The sequence below is a fragment of the Oncorhynchus mykiss genome, chromosome 6 (genome assembly GCF_013265735.2).
Source record: "Oncorhynchus mykiss isolate Arlee chromosome 6, USDA_OmykA_1.1, whole genome shotgun sequence".
Lineage (NCBI taxonomy): Eukaryota > Metazoa > Chordata > Actinopteri > Salmoniformes > Salmonidae > Oncorhynchus > Oncorhynchus mykiss.
The window spans coordinates 54,185,497-54,204,141 of NC_048570.1; the positions used below are offsets into that span (position 1 = coordinate 54,185,497).

The window sequence follows — 18,645 nt, forward strand, 5'->3', positions numbered from 1 at the left end:
GGTCCCATATATCCCTGGATTTTGTCACTGGGCTTCCTCCGTGATGGCAACACCACTATCCTGACAGTAGTGGATAGTTTCTCCAAAGTCGCCCATTTCATCTCTCTCCCCAAGTTACCTTCCGCCACGGAGACGGCCCAGCTCATTGGGCAGCACGTCTTCTAAATCCATGGACGCCTTGTTGACATTGCCTCTGATCTTGGTCCTCAATTCTCATCCAGATTCTGGAAAGTGTTCTGCACCCTCATTGGGTCGTCGGCCAGCCTGTCCTCCGGGTTTCATCCCCAGTCCAACGACCAGACGGAGCGAGCCAATCAAAACCATGAGACTGCGCTTAGGTGCCTCATCTCAACCAACCCCACCACCTGGAGCCGGCAACTTGTGTGGGTGGAGTACGCCCGGAACACTTTTCCCTGCCCGGCCACTGGGCTTTTGCCCTTCGAGTGTTCCATGGGATATCATCCCCCGCTCTTCCCAGAGCAAGAAGAAGAGGTTAACATACCCTCGGTCCAGATGTTCGTCCACCACTGTCGGCGTACCTGGAAGAGAGCTCGGTCTGCTCTTCTCAAAGCCACCTCCAGGTATCGTCGACAAGCGGACTACCACCCGACTCCGGCTCCCAACTATCATCTCGGACAGAGGGTATGGCTGTCTACGCGGGACCTGCCCCTCCAGGGTGGAGTCCCGTAAACTTTGCCCCCGTTTTATTGGTCCTTTCCCCATCGCTAAAGTCCTTAGTCCCACTGCTGTTCATCTTCTGTTGCCCCATACCCTTCGTATACATCCCACTTTTCATGTGTACAGGATTAAGCCTTGTCTCACTGTCCTTTGTCTCCTGTTTCCAGGCCCACCCCACCTCCCGTCTCATCGACGGCCATCCGGCGTACACGGTGAGACGCATCCTGAGGGTTCAACCTCGGGGCAAGGGTTTCCAGTACCTGGTTGACTGGGAAGGTTATGGCCCGTAGGAGAAGTGCTGGGTCCCTGCTTAGGACATCCTGGACCTGGCCCTCATCGCCGACTTTCAATGCTGGCACCCTGGTCAACCAGGTATAAAAAATTGTCATTGGATTTAGGTAAAAAAAAAATAAAAATACCCTAACATTGATGAGTTTTTGCAAATCTAATCAGTTTTTCACGTTGACACAACATCCTCACGTTGATTTTTTTTAAATGATGTGGAAATAACGTTGATTCAACCAGTTTTTGCCCAGTGGGTGGTCTGTGATTTAAGATGCTGTAATAAAGAGATGAGGGGAATGAGTGTGTGCAACAGCTCATGAGAGAGGAGTGATGGAGAGAGAGGAGAGAAAGCCAGAGATGGAGGCAGAGGGAGAGTTGCAGATAGATGCAGTTCTCTCTCATCATTTGCTGCTCTATTTGGCAAGAGCCAACCACAGCACTGCACTGATTACAGTTGCACTGTTTGCACTCGTTACACACACATACAGTATTGCACGCAAGCCCAACAGGGATTCACAACCATGTTCATAACAATTCTCAAACAGCACCATCATAACCACTATCCCACAAAAACAGAACACAAAAAGTACCCACATAAAAAGTTATTCAGGTCTCCGGATTGTTATTGTGTGATGCTAGCCTAAGCTGGCTATCACTACCTGGATGTAGCTCTTCCCACTACATCCTTGGCTGTGACCCACCTAATGCCTTACACCACAAATAAACAAACCAATCCTACTGGACATAATCACATCTTCATCTGCCACCAGACATGGAACTACCCTTGACTTAGTGGTGGATCCTGACCCAGAGTTTGGGACTCACTGGTCTGATCCAAAAGCACTCCAAAACTCAAAGAATTGAGCAGAGACAGGACAAGTGGTGATACCTGGTATCAAAAAGCTGCAAAGTTGGGCTTGTTGTAATTAATCCTAAAGAAACAACATTTAATTATAACATTATTATTGCATAATTATCATACCATCGTGTGCTTTCTAAGTAAATGCCAGGTAAATAGCGGTCTGTAAAATAAAGAGGGACCTAAGATCAAGTTGAACCAAAGATCAAGTGCCAACAGATATCACCAATCAGCTCTCACTCATCCCAAAAAGGATCTCTACAACTAATCTCATTGCTTCTAGCAGCAGGAAGAAAGAACTATGTTTGGGAAAGGAAGTGAAGAGTAGTATGACACACACACACACACACACACACACACACACACACAAAATGCACCCACTCTCACATAAAAGCGCATACATGAACACACCTGCACGCACGTACACACACACACTTACCTCGATAAGGAAGTCCCCGGTCCTTAGCCCCGCCTGCCAGGCCACTCCTCCCTCGTCCACCGACTCCAGGTATTGGAGGGCTGGGAAGGCAGGGGTGGGAGTAAACTCCTCGATGGGCGTGTCCGCTATGGGAGAGAAAGCGAGAGAGAGAAGGTAAGTGGGTCACATTATCCTGGACACCACTCCCTTCCTCAACCCTGAGCCAATGGAGATCTAGCCCCATTCCAGATCCACACACACACACACATAATCAGCTTTATTTACATTACATTTTTAGGGTGGATGGGGAGAATGAAATAACAGGGTTTAGCATTGGCTTTGTGGTCGGCGGACAAACATACAAACAAACAAAACAAACATCGGAGTATTCACCAGAGACAAGCAGAGAGAATCCATTCATCACCAATAAACCCACAAAGGTCATTGCCAATTCAATAAGGTGGAAGGCTGTCATCAACACAGCCAGATTACATTACTGCTGTCCTAATGTCTATGCATGGCAGTGTGTGTGTGTGTGTGTGTGTCTAGACACAAGGTTTGCTCTGGTGGTAGGGGCCAGTAAGATCTCTTTCTCCCATCTCCTATACTCCGGTCTATCTTCTCTCCCCATCTCCCTATCACCACACTTTTCCCCTGTCACCCTCTCTCTCTTTCCCCTCTCCCATCTCTTCTCTTCCACCTTCCACTGACCAGTGATATTCACACAATGTCCTCGTGGCAGCCAGAAAACAATGGTGACAAGTGACATTTCTGATCAATCCCCCTCTTACTGTAAGAGAGATGCTAGGCACTGTGTGCGTGGGATCGTGTTTGCGCAAGCATTCATTTGTGATTTTATGTGAGAGTGGGTGCATTGTGTGTCTGTGTTTTTGTGCGATTTTGTGTGTTTCCGTTGTGTGTGTTTGTGAGCATCAGAGTGTGTGTGTGTGAAGTGCACAGTGCCAGAGGATAAAGAAGGCTGGCTCAGTTCCCTTGGGTGATGGCAGTGTCAGAACAACTGTAGTACATTCGGCTTGTTGTTTTTAATGCTAAATGACTCTCCTCTCTCTCTTCCTCTCTCTGTCACTTTCTTCCTCTATCCATGTCTCTAAAAAAGAAAATGTACCTCTCGACAGTGCAGACCAATGAGAGTATGCCATCTCGCAGCATTTGACAGTGTGGATTATGACATGGCTGTAATCGTCATAGAAACCAAAACAGCCGCTCAGCGGGCTATTTTTAGACAGCATCACATGAGGGGTGGAATATCAAATTATGTGTGGACAATCGCACTAATGTCCTGACAACATGTCCAAACGCAGGCTGATATTGATGTGTGTGTGTGTGTGTGTGTGTGTGTGTGTGTGTGTGTGTGTGTGTGTGTGTGTGTGTATGTGCATTTGCGAGTATGTGCATTTGCGAGTGTGTGCTCTAGATTAGAGGTCTTCACAGATCCACCTGTATCCGAACACCCGAGATCCAGAATTCTAAATAATGTCAAGGGTCTGGTAGGATCTGATATGATTGTCACGGGTCTCGGGTATGTGTAATTTTGACAGACTTGTCTGGAAGGGCCCATATAGATCTGAATGTGACTGCTGCAGTAGAGAGAGAGAAATGTATCATTTATCCTTCTGCTCTTTGATTTTCACCGGAGTGGCGCATGAGGCAATTTTTGGCCAATCATAAGTCATCAACGAGGCAATAGGCTACAGTCATAGAGCCTCCATGTGGGCCATAAGTTATGAGATATTAATCAATGGAAGATGCAATTAAAGTGATGGAATTAAAAGTTAAAGGAAAATAATAGGTTACAATTACCAAGAGCCAACAGGTAGGCTAAGACTTTATATTCTGAATGGAGTTGTTGTTGTTTGTAACTGTGTTTGTAACTACCCCCTCTTCCTTCCGCTTGAAATCAAATCACATTGTATTGGTCACATACACGTTTAGCAGATGTTGTTGCGAGTGTAGCGAAATGCTTGTTAAAAAAAAGCTCTGGTTAAAAAAGGAGTTTAAAATGGACTTTCTGCTGCTTCTCTCCCTCGGGTCCGTCCGGGTCTGGAGCCGACCAGATCTATAAGGAGCAGGTCTAGTTGTCCTCGGGTCCGTTCGGAACAGGTCTCTATATTTAAAACATGTATTTATGGAGATGGGAAAGCCCCAGGTCCATTTCGGAACGGGTCCAACTATTTGGACCCATGAAGGGTTCTGCTCTAGAGAGGTGGACAGAAGTGCTGTTAGTCTTTGTGTGTGTGTGTATGTGTGTGTGTTGTGTTGTGCCTGGCTGGCTAGATATTGATGCTCAGACAGACAGACAGACAGACAGACAGACAGACAGACAGACAGACAGACAGACAGAAGTTGTTTACATTAAACAGTAGGTGATTGCCACACAGAGTGGAGGGGTTCCTGTGGTTACATCAGGTGGCCAAAACCATTTTAATCTCATTAACCTTTTACCATATAGAGACATAGATCAAATACATAGGCTGTTCTTATCTTGTTTAATGTGCAGTGCCTACATATACAGTGACCATGAGAAAGGGATAAGGAGAAGGTGGGAGACACCAGGGTAGCCTCTTACCTTTGGCCCCTCGCAGCACGAAGCCGAAGCCTTCATTCTCCTTCTTGGTCAAGACCACCGTCTTCTCGTCGACCACGCAGTCGCTGTGGAGAAAATACCGCGCAAAGCGCCCGTTATTACAGCCCATCATCCGCATCATGGCCACAGCCGCCCGCCCCGAGTGCAGGTTCATCGCGGTAAACTACTCTGGGCAGCCCCCGATGGAGGGGCTCCTTGCCTCCGCCCCTTTTAGCTCAAATGAAGTGCGCGATAACGCTGGCAGTGGGAGTCCGGCGCCCGCATCTCCAGAAAAGTCGCCGCCGCTCCTCTCCTATCCTCTGCCGCCGAAAACCACTCGGAGGAGCGACAAGCGGAGGAGCGACAAGCGGAGGCCAGAGCTGGCGACTAAGTCGAAGCGTGACGTCGGATAGAAGCAGCATTACCGACTAAATAAATGATGACGAAAGCGTGGCTTGGCGCGGAGGAGGGGGAGAGAAACGGAACGGAGGGTAGCAGGCAGTTAAAATAGTCCTAGGCGAGGTGTGCGCGCAACGGATGAGAGAAAAGATAGAGGGACCAGCATGGCAGTGCGCGGGCACGACGACAGGAGGCAATGCGTGAGTGATTGACCCTTTCACTCGAGTCGAGAGGTGGGTGTCCTCTCACTCAGTGGCGTGGGGTGGCGGTGGATGACACAGAGCCCCGCAGCCCGCATGCGCTTGTATGACATTTTTCTTTAATGTAATCCAAGGCGACAGATGCGCCCAAGCAAAGTGATGAGCGAAACAGACAGGGAGGGAAAGATATTCAGGTAATTATGTTTCTTTCATTTTGATTGCTGTGGTTTAAAATAACGGATGGGGCGTTGATATAGTTTTTATAAAATGTATTTTTGTTGGATCAGCCTGACTCCAAATGAGATTGGGAACAAAGGTGATAACTCCAACCTGTGCACTCATACTCCAAAAACAGTATGCCACCACGTCAGTCACAGCCACATTCAATCAGGCTATTCAATTCTCAGACATCTCTTCACCTCCATAACTTACAGAAAAAAAAACATCTACCAGCAGCAATGACGTGGTCCAAGCAATATAGCCCCATCAACACCACAGAAGGGCAACCAGACTACCAGCAGTAACCTGGTTGCTATACCCTACCTGCTATATACCCTTTACCTGCCACATCTGCTGCTGGAACCGTTCAGTCTATCTATATACTATAAATAAGGATAAAATGAGGGAGACTGTGAGATAAGGGTCTAGTGCCAAGTGAAAATTCAATAGGTGCCTTTCATTCCCCCCCAATCCCAGCTCTTATGGCAGATGTATTATTTAAAATATATTATATTAATATATTTCACCTTTATTTAACCAGGTAGGCAAGTTGAGAACAAGTTCTCATTTACAACTGCGACCTGGCCAAGATAAAGCAAAGCAGTGCGACAAAAACAACAACACAGAGTTACACATGGGATAAGCAAACGTTCAGTCAATAGCACAATAGAACAAATCTATATACAGTGTGTGCAAATGTAGTAAGATTAGGGAGGTAAGGCAATATATAGGCCATAGTGGCAAAATAATTACAATTTAGCATTAACACTGGAGTGATAGAAGTGCAGATGATGATGTGCAAGTAGAGATACTGGGGTGCAAAAGAGTAAAATACATAACAATATGGGGATGAGGTAGTTGGGTGGGCTATTTACAGATGGGCTGTGTACAGGTGCAGTGATCGGTAAGCTGCTCTGACAGCTGATGCTTAAAGTTAGTGAGGGAGATATAAGTCTCCAGCTTCAGTGATTTTTGCAATTCGTTCCAGTCATTGGCAGCAGAGAACTGGAAGGAAAGGTGGCCAAAGGAGGAGTTGGCTTTGGGGAAGACCTGTAAAATATACCTGCTGTAGCAGGTGCTACGGGTGGGTGTTGCTATGGTGACCAGTGAGCTGAGATAAGGTGGGGCTTTACCTAGCAAAGACTTATAGATGACCTGGAGCCAGTGGGTTTGGCGACGAATATGAAGTGAGGGCCAGCCAACGAGAGCATACAGGTCGCAGTGGTGGGTAGTATATGGGGCTTTGGTGATAAAACGGATGGCACTGTGATAGACCACATCCAATTTGCTAAGTAGAGTGTTGGAGGCAATTTTGTAAATGACATTGCCGAAGTCAAGGATCGGTAGGATAGTCCGTTTTACAAGGGTATGAGTGAAGGAGGCTTTGTTGCAAAATAAGAAGCTGATTCTAGATTTAATTTTGGATTGGAGAAGCTTAATGTGAGTCTGGGAGGAGAGTTTACAGTCTAACCAGACACCTAGGTATTTGTAGTTGTCCACATATTCTATGTCAGGCAAGTTGCTGAGGGGGGTGCAGAGTTGTTGGCCGGGGTAGGGGTAGCCAGGTGGAAAGCATGGCCAGCCGTAGAGAAATGCTTGTTGAAATTCTCGATAATCATAGATTTATCGGTGGTGACAGTGTTTCCTAGCCTCATTGTAGTTGGCAGCTGGGAGGAGGCACTCTTGTTCTCCATGGACTTCACAGTGTCCCAAAACTTTTTGGAATTTGTGCTACAGGATGCAAATTTCTGTTTGAAAAAGTTAGCATTTGCTTTCCTAACTGACTGTGTATATTGGTTCCTAACTTCCCTGAAAAGTTGCATATCGCGGGGGCTATTTGATGCTAATGCAGCACGACACAGGATGTTTTTGTGCTGGTCAAGTGCAAGTAAAGTCTCTTCTTAGTTCTACAAGATAAACGTTTAGCAAATTAGTATGCCACACTAGTCACACTGTCTATGTGCATATTTATATATATATATATATATACATACATACAGTGCCTTGCGAAAGTATTCGGCCCCCTTGAACGTTGCGACCTTTTGCCACATTTCAGGCTTCAAACATAAAGATATAAAACTTTATTTTTTTGTGAAGAATCAACAACAAGTGGGACACAATCATGAAGTGGAACGACATTTATTGGATATTTCAAACTTTTTTAACAAATCAAAAACTGAAAAATTGGGCGTGCAAAATTATTCAGCCCCCTTAAGTTAATACTTTGTAGTGCCACCTTTTGCTGCGATTACAGCTGTAAGTCGCTTGGGGTATGTCTCTATCAGTTTTGCACATCGAGAGACTGACATTTTTTCCCATTCCTCCTTGCAAAACAGCTCGAGCTCAGTGAGGTTGGATGGAGAGCATTTGTGAACAGCAGTTTTCAGTTCTTTCCACAGATTCTCGATTGGATTCAGGTCTGGACTTTGACTTGGCCATTCTAACACCTGGATATGTTTATTTTTGAACCATTCCATTGTAGATTTTGCTTTATGTTTTGGATCATTGTCTTGTTGGAAGACAAATCTCTGTCCCAGTCTCAGGTCTTTTGCAGACTCCATCAGGTTTTCTTCCAGAAAGGTCCTGTATTTGGCTCTATCCATCTTCCCATCAATTTTAACCATCTTCCCTGTCCCTGCTGAAGAAAAGCAGGCCCAAACCATGATGCTGCCACCACCATGTTTGACAGTGGGTATGGTGTGTTCAGGGTGATGAGCTGTGTTGCTTTTACGCCAAACATAACATTTTTCATTGTTGCCAAAAAGTTCAATTTTGGTTTCATCTGACCAGAGCACCTTCTTCCACATGTTTGGTGTGTCTCCCAGGTGGCTTGTGGCAAACTTTAAACAACACTTTTTATGGATATCTTTAAGAAATGGCTTTCTTCTTGCCACTCTTCCATAAAGGCCAGATTTGTGCAATATACGACTGATTGTTGTCCTATGGACAGAGCTGTAGATCTCTGCAGTTCATCCAGAGTGATCATGGGCCTCTTGGCTGCATCTCTGATCAGTCTTCTCCTTTTATGAGCTGAAAGTTTAGAGGGACGGCCAGGTCTTGGTAGATTTGCAGTGGTCTGATACTCCTTCCATTTCAATATTATCGCTTGCACAGTGCTCCTTGGGATGTTTAAAGCTTGGGAAATCTTTTTGTATCCAAATCCGGCTTTAAACTTCTTCACAACAGTATCTCGGACCTGCCTGGTGTGTTCCTTGTTCTTCATGATGCTCTCTGCGCTTTTAACGGACCTCTGAGACTATCACAGTGCAGGTGCATTTATACGGAGACTTGATTACACACAGGTGGATTGTATTTATCATCATTAGTCATTTAGGTCAACATTGGATCATTCAGAGATCCTCACTGAACTTCTGGAGAGAGTTTGCTGCACTGAAAGTAAAGGGGCTGAATAATTTTGCACGCCCAATTTTTCAGTTTTTGATTTGTTAAAAAAGTTTGAAATATCCAATAAATGTCGTTCCACTTCATGATTGTGTCCCACTTGTTGTTAATTCTTCACAAAAAAATACAGTTTTATATCTTTATGTTTGAAGCCTGAAATGTGGCAAAAGGTCGCAAAGTTCAAGGGGGCCGAATACTTTCGCAAGACACTGTATATATACATACATATATATACATATATATATATATATACACACACAGTTGAAGTCAGACGTTTACATACACCTTAGCCAAATACATTTAAACTAATACATTTACATTTAAAATTCCTGACATTTAATCCTAGTAAAAATTCCCTGTCAGTTAGGATCACCACTTTAGTTAAGAATGTGAAATGTCAGAATAATAGTAGAGAGAATAATTTATTTCAGCTTTTATTTCTTTCACCACATTCCCAGTTGGTTAGAAGTTTACATACACTCAATTAGAATTTGGTAGCATTGCCTTTAAATTGTTTAACTTCAGTTAAACATTTCAAATAGACTTCCACAAGCTTCCCACAATAAGGTGGGTGAATTTTGGCCCATTCCTCCTGACAGAGCTGGTGTAACTGAGTCACGCTTTTTCACACGCTTTTTCACACGCTTTTTCAGTTCTACTCACAAACTTTCTATGGGATTGAGGTCAGGGCTTTGTGATGGCCACTCCAATACCTTGACTTTGTTGTCCTTAGCCCTTTTTGCCACAACTTTGGAAGTATGCTTGGGGTCATTGTTCATTTGGAAGATCCATTTGCGACCAAGCTTTAACTTCCTGAAACTGATGTCTTGAGATGTTGCTTCAATATATTCACGTAATTTTCCTTTCTCATGTTACCATCTATTTTGTGAAGTGCACCAGTCCCTCCTGCAGCAAAGCACCCCCACAACATGATGCTGCCACCCCCGTGCTTCACGGTTGGGATGGTGTCCTTCGGCTTGCAAGCCTGCTCATTTTTCCTCCGAGCATAACAATGGTCATTATGGCCAACAGTTCTATTTTTGTTTCATCAGACCAGAGGACATTTCTCCAAAAAGTACGATCTTTGTCCCCATGTGCAGTTGCAAACCGTAGTCTGACTTTTTCATGGGGGTTTTGGAGGAGTGGCTTCTTCCTTGCTGAGCGGCCTTTCAGGTTACGTCGATACAGGACTCGTTTTACTGTGGATATAGATACTTTTGTACCTGTTTCCTCCAGCATCTTCACAAGGTCCTTTGCTGTTGTTCTGGGATTGATTTGCACTTTTCTCACCAAAGTACGTTAATCTCTAGGAGACAGAACATGTCTCCTTCCTGAGCAGTATGACAGCTGCGTGATCCCATGGTGTTTATACTTGCGCACTATTGAACGTGGTACCTTCAGGCATTTGGAAATTGCTCCCAAGGATGAACTAGACTTTTGGAGGTCTACAATTTCTTTTTCTGAGGTCTTGGCTGATTTATTTAGATTTCCCATGATGTCAAGCAAAGAGGCACTGAGTTTGAAGGTAGGCCTTGAAATACATCCACAGGTACTTGATGTCAATTAGCCTATCGGAAGCTTCTAAAGCCATGACATCATTTTCTGGAATTTCCCAAGCTGTTTAAAGGCACAGTCAACTTAGTGTATGTAAACCTCTGTTAAAATAACATCAAATCAAATTATCAGAAATACAGTGTCAACAATGTTAATGTTGTAAATGACTATTGTAGCTGAAAATGGCTGATGTTTAATGGAATATCTACATAGGCGTACAGAGGCCCATTATCAGCAACCATCACTCCTGTCTTCCAATGGCATGTTGTGTTAGCTAATCCAAGTTTATAATTTTAAAAGGGCTAATTGATTATTAGAAAACCCTTTTGCAATTATGTTAGCACAGCTGAAAACTGTTGTTCTGATTAAAGAAGCAATAAAACTGGCCTTCTTTAGACTAGTTGAGTATCTGGAGAATCAGCATTTGTGGGTTCGATTACAGGCTCAAAATGGCCAGAAACAAAGGACTTTCTTCTGAAACTCAGTCTATACTTGTTCTAAGAAACGAAGGCTATTCCATGCGAGAAATTGCCAATTAACTGAAGATCTCTTACAACGCTGTGTACTACTCCCTTCACAGAAAAGCGCAAACTGGCTCCAACCAGAATAGAAAGAGGAGTGGGAGGCCCAGGTGCACAACTGAGCAAGAGGGCATGTACATTAGAGTGTCTAGTCCTCAACTGGCAGCTTCATTAAATAGTACCCACAAAACACCAGCCTCAACGTCAACAGTGAAGAGACGACTCCGAGATGCTGTGTCATGTATTGTCATGTTGTGTCTTGTTTCTGTCCTTTCTCTTCACCCTGTCTCCCTCTGCTGGTCGTACTAGGTTACCTTTTCTTCCCCTCTTTCTCCCAGCTGTTCCTTGTCTTCTCTGACTACCCCGTTCACGCCTTTTCCCACCTGTTCCCTTTTTCCCTCTGATTAGGTCTCTATATCTCTCTCTGTTTTTGTTTCTGTCTTTGTCGGATTCTCGTTTGTGTTACTCATGCCTGAACCAGACTATCGTCGTGTTTGCTGCAACCTTGTCCTGTCCTGTCGGAATCTGCCTGTCCATCTGAGCCTACGTGTGTTTCGTCATTAAAGAAACTCTGTTTTGTTAATTCGCTTTTGGGTCCTCATTCACGCATCATAACAGAAGAATCCGACCAAGAATGGACCCAGCGACTTCGGATCCTCTCCACTCAGCCGTCGAGATCCAGGGAGCGATGCTAGGCAGACACGAGCAGGAATTGTCTGCTGCTCGACATGCCGTTGAGACCCTGGCCACCCAAGTCTCCAACCTCACAGAACAGGTTCACCATCTCCGCCTCGATCCACCGGCCACTTCCAGGGCTTTCGAATCTACGGAGCCCAGAATCAATAACCCGCCGTGTTACTCTGGGGAGCCCACTGAAGGCCGCTCGTTCCTCACCCAGTGTGATATTGTGTTTTCTCTCCAGCCCAACACTTACTCCAGGAGCACTGCTCGTATCGCCTACGTCATATCTCTCCTTACTGGACGGGCTCGTGAGTGGGGCACGGCAATCTGGGAGGCAAGGGCTGAGTGTACTAACCAGTATCAGGACTTTAAGGAGGAGATGATACGGGTTTTTGATCGATCTGTTTCTGGGGAGGAGGCTTCCAGGGTCCTGTCTTCCCTATGTCAAGGTAATCGATCCATAACAGACTACTCTATTGAGTTTCGCACTCTTGCTGCCTCCAGTGGCTGGAACGAGCCGGCTTTGCTCGCTCGTTTTCTGGAGGGTCTCCGTGCAGAGGTAAAGGATGAGATTCTCTCCCGGGAGGTTCCTTCCAGCGTGGATTCCTTGATTGAACTCACTATTCGCATTGAGCGGCGGGTTGATCTTCGTCACCGAGCTCGTGGAAAGGAGCTCGCGTTCTCCGTTGCCCCCCTCTCCGCATCACTACCATCTTCCTCTGCCGGCTCGGGTGCTGAGCCTATGCAGCTGGGAGGTATCCGCATCTCGACTAAAGAGAGGGAACGGAGAATCACCAACCGCCTCTGTCTCTATTGCGGTTCCGCTGGTCATTTTGTCACTTCATGTCCAGTAAAAGCCAGAGCTCATCAGTAAGCGGAGGGCTACTGGTGAGCGCTACTACTCCTGTCTCTCCTTCAAGATCCTGCACTACCTTGTCGGTCCATCTACGCTGGACCGGTTCGTCAGCTTCCTGCAGTGCCTTGATAGACTCTGGGGCGGAGGGCTGTTTTATGGACGAGACCTGGGCTCGGGAACATGACATTCCTCTCAGACAGTTAAGGGAGTCCACGGCCTTGTTCGCCTTGGATGGTAGTCCTCTCCCCAGGATTCAGCGTGAGACGCTACCTTTAACCCTCACTGTTTCTCGTAATCATAGCGAAACCATTTCTTTTTTAATTTTTCGTTCACCTTTTACACCTGTTGTTTTGGGCCATCCCTGGCTAGTTTGTCATAATCCTTCTATTAATTGGTCTAGTAATTCTATCCTCTCCTGGAACGTCTCTTGTCATGTGAAATGTTTAATGTCTGCTATCCCTCCTGTTTCCTCTGTCTCTTCTTCACAGGAGGAGCCTGGTGATTTGACAGGGGTGCCGGAGGAATATCACGATCTGCGCACGGTGTTCAGTCGGTCCAGGGCCACCTCTCTTCCTCCACACCGGTCGTATGATTGTAGTATTGATCTCCTTCCGGGAACCACTCCCCCCCGGGGTAGACTATACTCTCTGTCGGCTCCCGAACGTAAGGCTCTCGAAGATTATTTGTCTGTAGCTCTTGCCGCCGGTACCATAGTCCCCTCCTCCTCTCCCGCCGGAGCGGGGGTTTTTTTTGTTAAGAAGAAGGACGGGTCCCTGCGCCCCTGCATAGATTATCGAGGGCTGAATGACATAACAGTGAAGAATCGTTATCCGCTTCCTCTTATGTCTTCAGCCTTCGAGATCCTGCAGGGAGCCAGGTTTTTCACTAAGTTGGACCTTCGTAACGCTTACCATCTCGTGCGCATCAGGGAGGGGGACGAGTGGAAGACGGCGTTTAACACTCCGTTAGGGCACTTTGAATACCGGGTTCTTCCTTTCGGCCTCGCTAACGCTCCAGCTGTCTTTCAGGCATTAGTCAATGATGTCCTGAGAGACATGCTGAACATCTTTGTTTTCGTTTACCTTGACGATATCCTGATTTTTTCACCGTCACTCCAGATTCATGTTCAGCACGTTCGACGTGTCCTCCAGCGCCTTTTAGAGAATTGTCTTTTTGTGAAGGCTGAGAAGTGCTCTTTTCATGCCTCCTCCGTCACATTTCTCGGTTCTGTTATTTCCGCTGAAGGCATTAAGATGGATCCTGCTAAGGTCCAAGCTGTCATTGATTGGCCCGTCCCTAAGTCACGCGTCGAGCTGCAGCGCTTTCTCGGCTTCGCGAACTTCTATCGTCGTTTCATCCGTAATTTCGGTCAGGTGGCAGCTCCTCTCACAGCCCTTACTTCTGTCAAGACGTGCTTTAAGTGGTCCGTTTCCGCCCAGGGAGCTTTTGATCTCCTCAAGAATCGTTTTACATCCGCACCTATCCTTGTTACACCTGACGTCTCTAGACAGTTCGTTGTCGAGGTTGACGCGTCAGAGGTGGGCGTGGGAGCCATTCTTTCTCAGCGCTCCCTCTCTGACGACAAGGTCCACCCTTGCGCGTATTTTTCTCATCGCCTGTCGCCGTCGGAACGTAACTATGATGTGGGAAACCGCGAACTGCTCGCCATCCGCTTAGCCCTAGGCGAATGGCGACAGTGGTTGGAGGGGGCGACCGTTCCTTTTGTCGTTTGGACTGACCATAGGAACCTTGAGTACATCCGTTCTGCCAAACGACTTAATGCGCGTCAGGCGCGCTGGGCGCTGTTTTTCGCTCGTTTCGAGTTCGTGATTTCTTATCGTCCGGGCTCTAAGAACACCAAGCCTGATGCTTTATCTCGTCTCTTCAGTTCTTCAGTAGCCTCCACTGACCCCGAGGGGATTCTCCCTGAGGGGCGTGTTGTCGGGTTGACTGTCTGGGGAATTGAGAGGCAGGTAAAGCACGCACTCACTCAAACTCCGTCGCCGCGCGCTTGTCCTAGGAACCTTCTTTTCGTTCCCGTTCCTACTCGTCTGGCCGTTCTTCAGTGGGCTCACTCTGCCAAGTTAGCCGGCCACCCTGGCGTTCGGGGTACGCTTGCTTCCATTCGCCAGCGTTTTTGGTGGCCCACCCGGGAGCATGACACGCGTCGTTTCGTGGCTGCTTGTTCGGTCTGCGCGCAGACTAAGTCCGGTAACTCCCCTCCTGCCGGCCGTCTCAGGCCACTTCCCATTCCCTCTCGACCGTGGTCTCACATCGCCTTAGATTTTGTCACCGGACTGCCTTCGTCAGCGGGGAAGACTGTTATTCTTACGGTTGTCGACAGGTTCTCTAAGGCGGCTCATTTTATTCCCCTTGCTAAGCTTCCTTCTGCTAAAGAGACGGCACAAATCATCATCGAGAATGTTTTCAGAATTCATGGCCTTCCGTCAGACGTCGTTTCGGACAGAGGTCCGCAATTCACGTCTCAATTTTGGAGGGAGTTTTGCCGTTTGATTGGGGCTTCCGTCAGTCTCTCTTCCGGCTTTCACCCCCAGTCTAACGGTCAAGCAGAACGGGCCAATCAGACTATTGGTCGCATCTTACGCAGTCTTTCTTTTCGCAACCCTGCGTCTTGGTCAGAACAGCTCCCCTGGGCAGAATACGCCCACAACTCGCTTCCTTCGTCTGCGACCGGGCTATCTCCTTTTCAGAGTAGCCTCGGGTACCAGCCTCCGCTGTTCTCATCTCAGTTCGCCGAGTCCAGCGTCCCCTCCGCTCAGGCTTTTGTCCAACGTTGCGAGCGCACCTGGAAGAGGGTCAGGTCTGCACTTTGCCGTTATAGGGCGCAGACTGTGAGAGCTGCTAATAAGCGTAGAACTAAGAGTCCTAGATATTGTCGCGGTCAGAGAGTTTGGCTCTCCACTCAGAACCTTCCCCTTAAGACAGCTTCTCGCAAGTTGACCCCGCGGTTCATTGGTCCGTTCCGTATTTCTCAGATCATTAATCCTGTCGCAGTGCGACTTCTTCTTCCGCGATATCTTCGTCGCGTCCACCCGGTCTTCCATGTCTCCTGTGTTAAGCCCGTTCTTCGCGCCCCCGCTCGTCTTCCCCCCCCCCCCCCATCCTTGTCGAGGGCGCACCTATCTACAGGGTCCGTAAGATTTTGGACATGCGTCCTCGGGGCCGTGGTCATCAGTACCTAGTGGATTGGGAGGGGTACGGTCCTGAGGAGAGGAGTTGGGTTCCCTCTCGGGACGTGCTGGACCGTTCGCTGATCGATGATTTCCTCCGTTGCCGCCAGGTTTCCTCCTCGAGTGCGCCAGGAGGCGCTCGGTGAGTGGGGGGGTACTGTCATGTATTGTCATGTTGTGTCTTGTTTCTGTCCTTTCTCTTCACCCTGTCTCCCTCTGCTGGTCGTACTAGGTTACCTTTTCTTCCCCTCTTTCTCCCAGCTGTTCCTTGTCTTCTCTGACTACCCCGTTCACCCCTTTTCCCACCTGTTCCCTTTTTCCCTCTGATTAGGTCTCTATATCTCTCTCTGTTTTTGTTTCTGTCTTTGTCGGATTCTCGTTTGTGTTACTCATGCCTGAACCAGACTATCGTCGTGTTTGCTGCAACCTTGTCCTGTCCTGTCGGAATCTGCCTGTCCATCTGAGCCTACGTGTGTTTCGTCATTAAAGAAACTCTGTTTTGTTAATTCGCTTTTGGGTCCTCATTCACGCATCATAACATGCTGGCCTTCTAGGCAGAGTTTCTTAATCTTGTATTTTTATTGGCCAGTCTGAGATAGGGCTTTTTCTTTGCAACTCTGCCAAGAAGGCCAGCATCCGAGTCACCTCTTTACTGTTGCCGTTGAGACTGGTGTTTCCAGACGTTTTCAGCTACAATAGTCATTTACAATATTAACAATGTCTACACTGTATTTCTGATCAATTTGATGATATTTTAATGGCCAAAAACTGTGCTTTTCTTTCAAAAACAAGGACATTTCTAAGTGAACCCAAACTTTTGAACGGTAATGTAAAAATATATGCACATAGACAGTGTGACTAGTGTGGCATACACATTTGCTAACGTTTATCTGCCATAAGAGCTGGGATTAGGGGGTAATGAAAGGCACCTATTGAACTTTCAATTGGCAGTAAATCTCACAATCTCCCTAATTTTATCCTTCCTTCACACGATGGCCCCCAAGAAGCTCTCTATGTGTGTGTGTGTGTGTGTGTGTGTGTGTGTGTGTGTGTACTCTACAATTGCAAATGAGGGGTAAAAAAACTGTAAAATCCACCCAGACAGTGGATGAGATATGGGACACATTAAACAGGCATGGTGAGGGATGAGAGGAGCGATAGAGAGCTGTAACTGCCTTCCTAGCAACAGAGCAGCAAATGCAGAGATTCCTTAGCAACGCAATCTGTTTAGAAAAAAGGATAACACAACTTTTTATTTAAATAAAGTTTATTCAAAACACCCAGTCACTTTAACTTGTCAGGATAATCAGCAAGATCAAAAGCAATAAGATCACACAGTAAAATAGCCCATGAACTGTCAGACATGGAGTCCAGTGGTCAATGACATTAATCGCACCGTTATCACCTGAACGTTATCACCTGAAGCGTCGCCACTTTGTTGATTTAACAACTTCCTATGGTTTGACAGAGGAGAGTTTGCATGTTACCGATTAAATCACTATCCATCACTATCCAACCACCTGAGTGACAATAACAGATACCATTGTCAAAACGTGTACAATGTGAGGCCAGAACCCAAGCCCGCAAAAGGCTTCTGTGGGATATCTACGCATGGTAGTCCTGGTGATGTGACCCCTGCACTAATTCAAATGTCGAACCAAATGACCGGTATTGATATGTAGGCTACGTATGCCTTTTTAAAGTTGATTTTTTATTGATGTGGTTCTGTCCTAGAGCTGCTCTTGTCTATTAATGTTCTATATTAAGTAATGTTTCATGTTTTGTGTGGACCCCAGTAGGAATAGCTGCTGCTTTTGCAACAGCTAATGGGGATCCTAATAAAATACCAAATACCAAAATATCTAAATTGTCCTTTCTTGTTACAGGCAGAGCCATTTACAGTTGAAATTGGAAGTTTACATACACTTAGGTTGAAGTCACTAAAACTCGTTTTTCAACCACTCCACAAATGTCTTGTCAACAAACTATAGTTTTGGCAAGTCGGTTAGGACAACGACTTTGTGCATGACACAAGTACATTTTCCAACAATTGTTTACAGACAGATTATTTCACTTATAATTCACTGTATCACAATTCCAGTGGGTCAGAAGTTTACATACACTAAGTTGACTGTGCCTTTAAACAGCTTGTAACCTTCCAGAACATGATGTCATGGCTTTAGAAGCTTCTGATAGGTTAATTAACATCATTTGAGTCAATTGGAATAACCTGTGAATGTATTTCAAGGCCTACCTTCAAACTCAGTGCCTCTTTACTAGACATCATGGGAAAATCAATATAAATCAGCCAAGACTTCAGGAAAAAAATTGTAGAACTTCACAAGTCTAGTTCATCCTTGGGAGCAATTTCCAAACGCCTGAAGGTACCACGTTCATCTGTACAAACAATAATACGCAAGTATAAACACCATGGGACCACGCAGCCGTCATACCGCTCAGGAAGGAGAAGTGTTCTGTCTCCTAGAGATGAATGTACTTTGGTGCGAAAAGTGCAAATCAATCGCAGAACAATAGCAAATGCTGGAGGAAACAGGTACAAAAATATCTATATCCACAGTAAAACGAGTCCTATATTGACATACAGTGTGGCAAACAAGTATTTAGTCAGCCACCAATTGTGCAAGTTTTCCCACTTAAAAAGATGAGAGAGGCCTGTAATTTTCATCATAGGTACACTTCAACTATGACAGACAAAATGAGGAGAAAAAATCTTTTTTTTTGAATGAATTTATTTGCAAATTATGGTGGAAAATAAGTATTTGGTCACCTACAAACAA

General features: G+C 46.1%; 1 protein-coding gene across 1 annotated transcript in view; it reads right to left on the reverse strand.

Annotated features, from left to right (window-relative positions):
- LOC110526925 (SH3 and multiple ankyrin repeat domains protein 2) overlaps positions 1-18,645 on the reverse strand; it is a 245,405-nt gene that overhangs the window by 60,000 nt on the left and 166,760 nt on the right. The window contains exons 15-16 of the mRNA XM_036981764.1: positions 4,828-4,910; positions 2,262-2,386 (exon numbers count right to left, since the gene is read on the reverse strand). Coding sequence (XP_036837659.1) covers positions 2,262-2,386; positions 4,828-4,910 — 208 coding nt within the window. The remainder of the gene's footprint in view (positions 1-2,261; positions 2,387-4,827; positions 4,911-18,645) is intronic.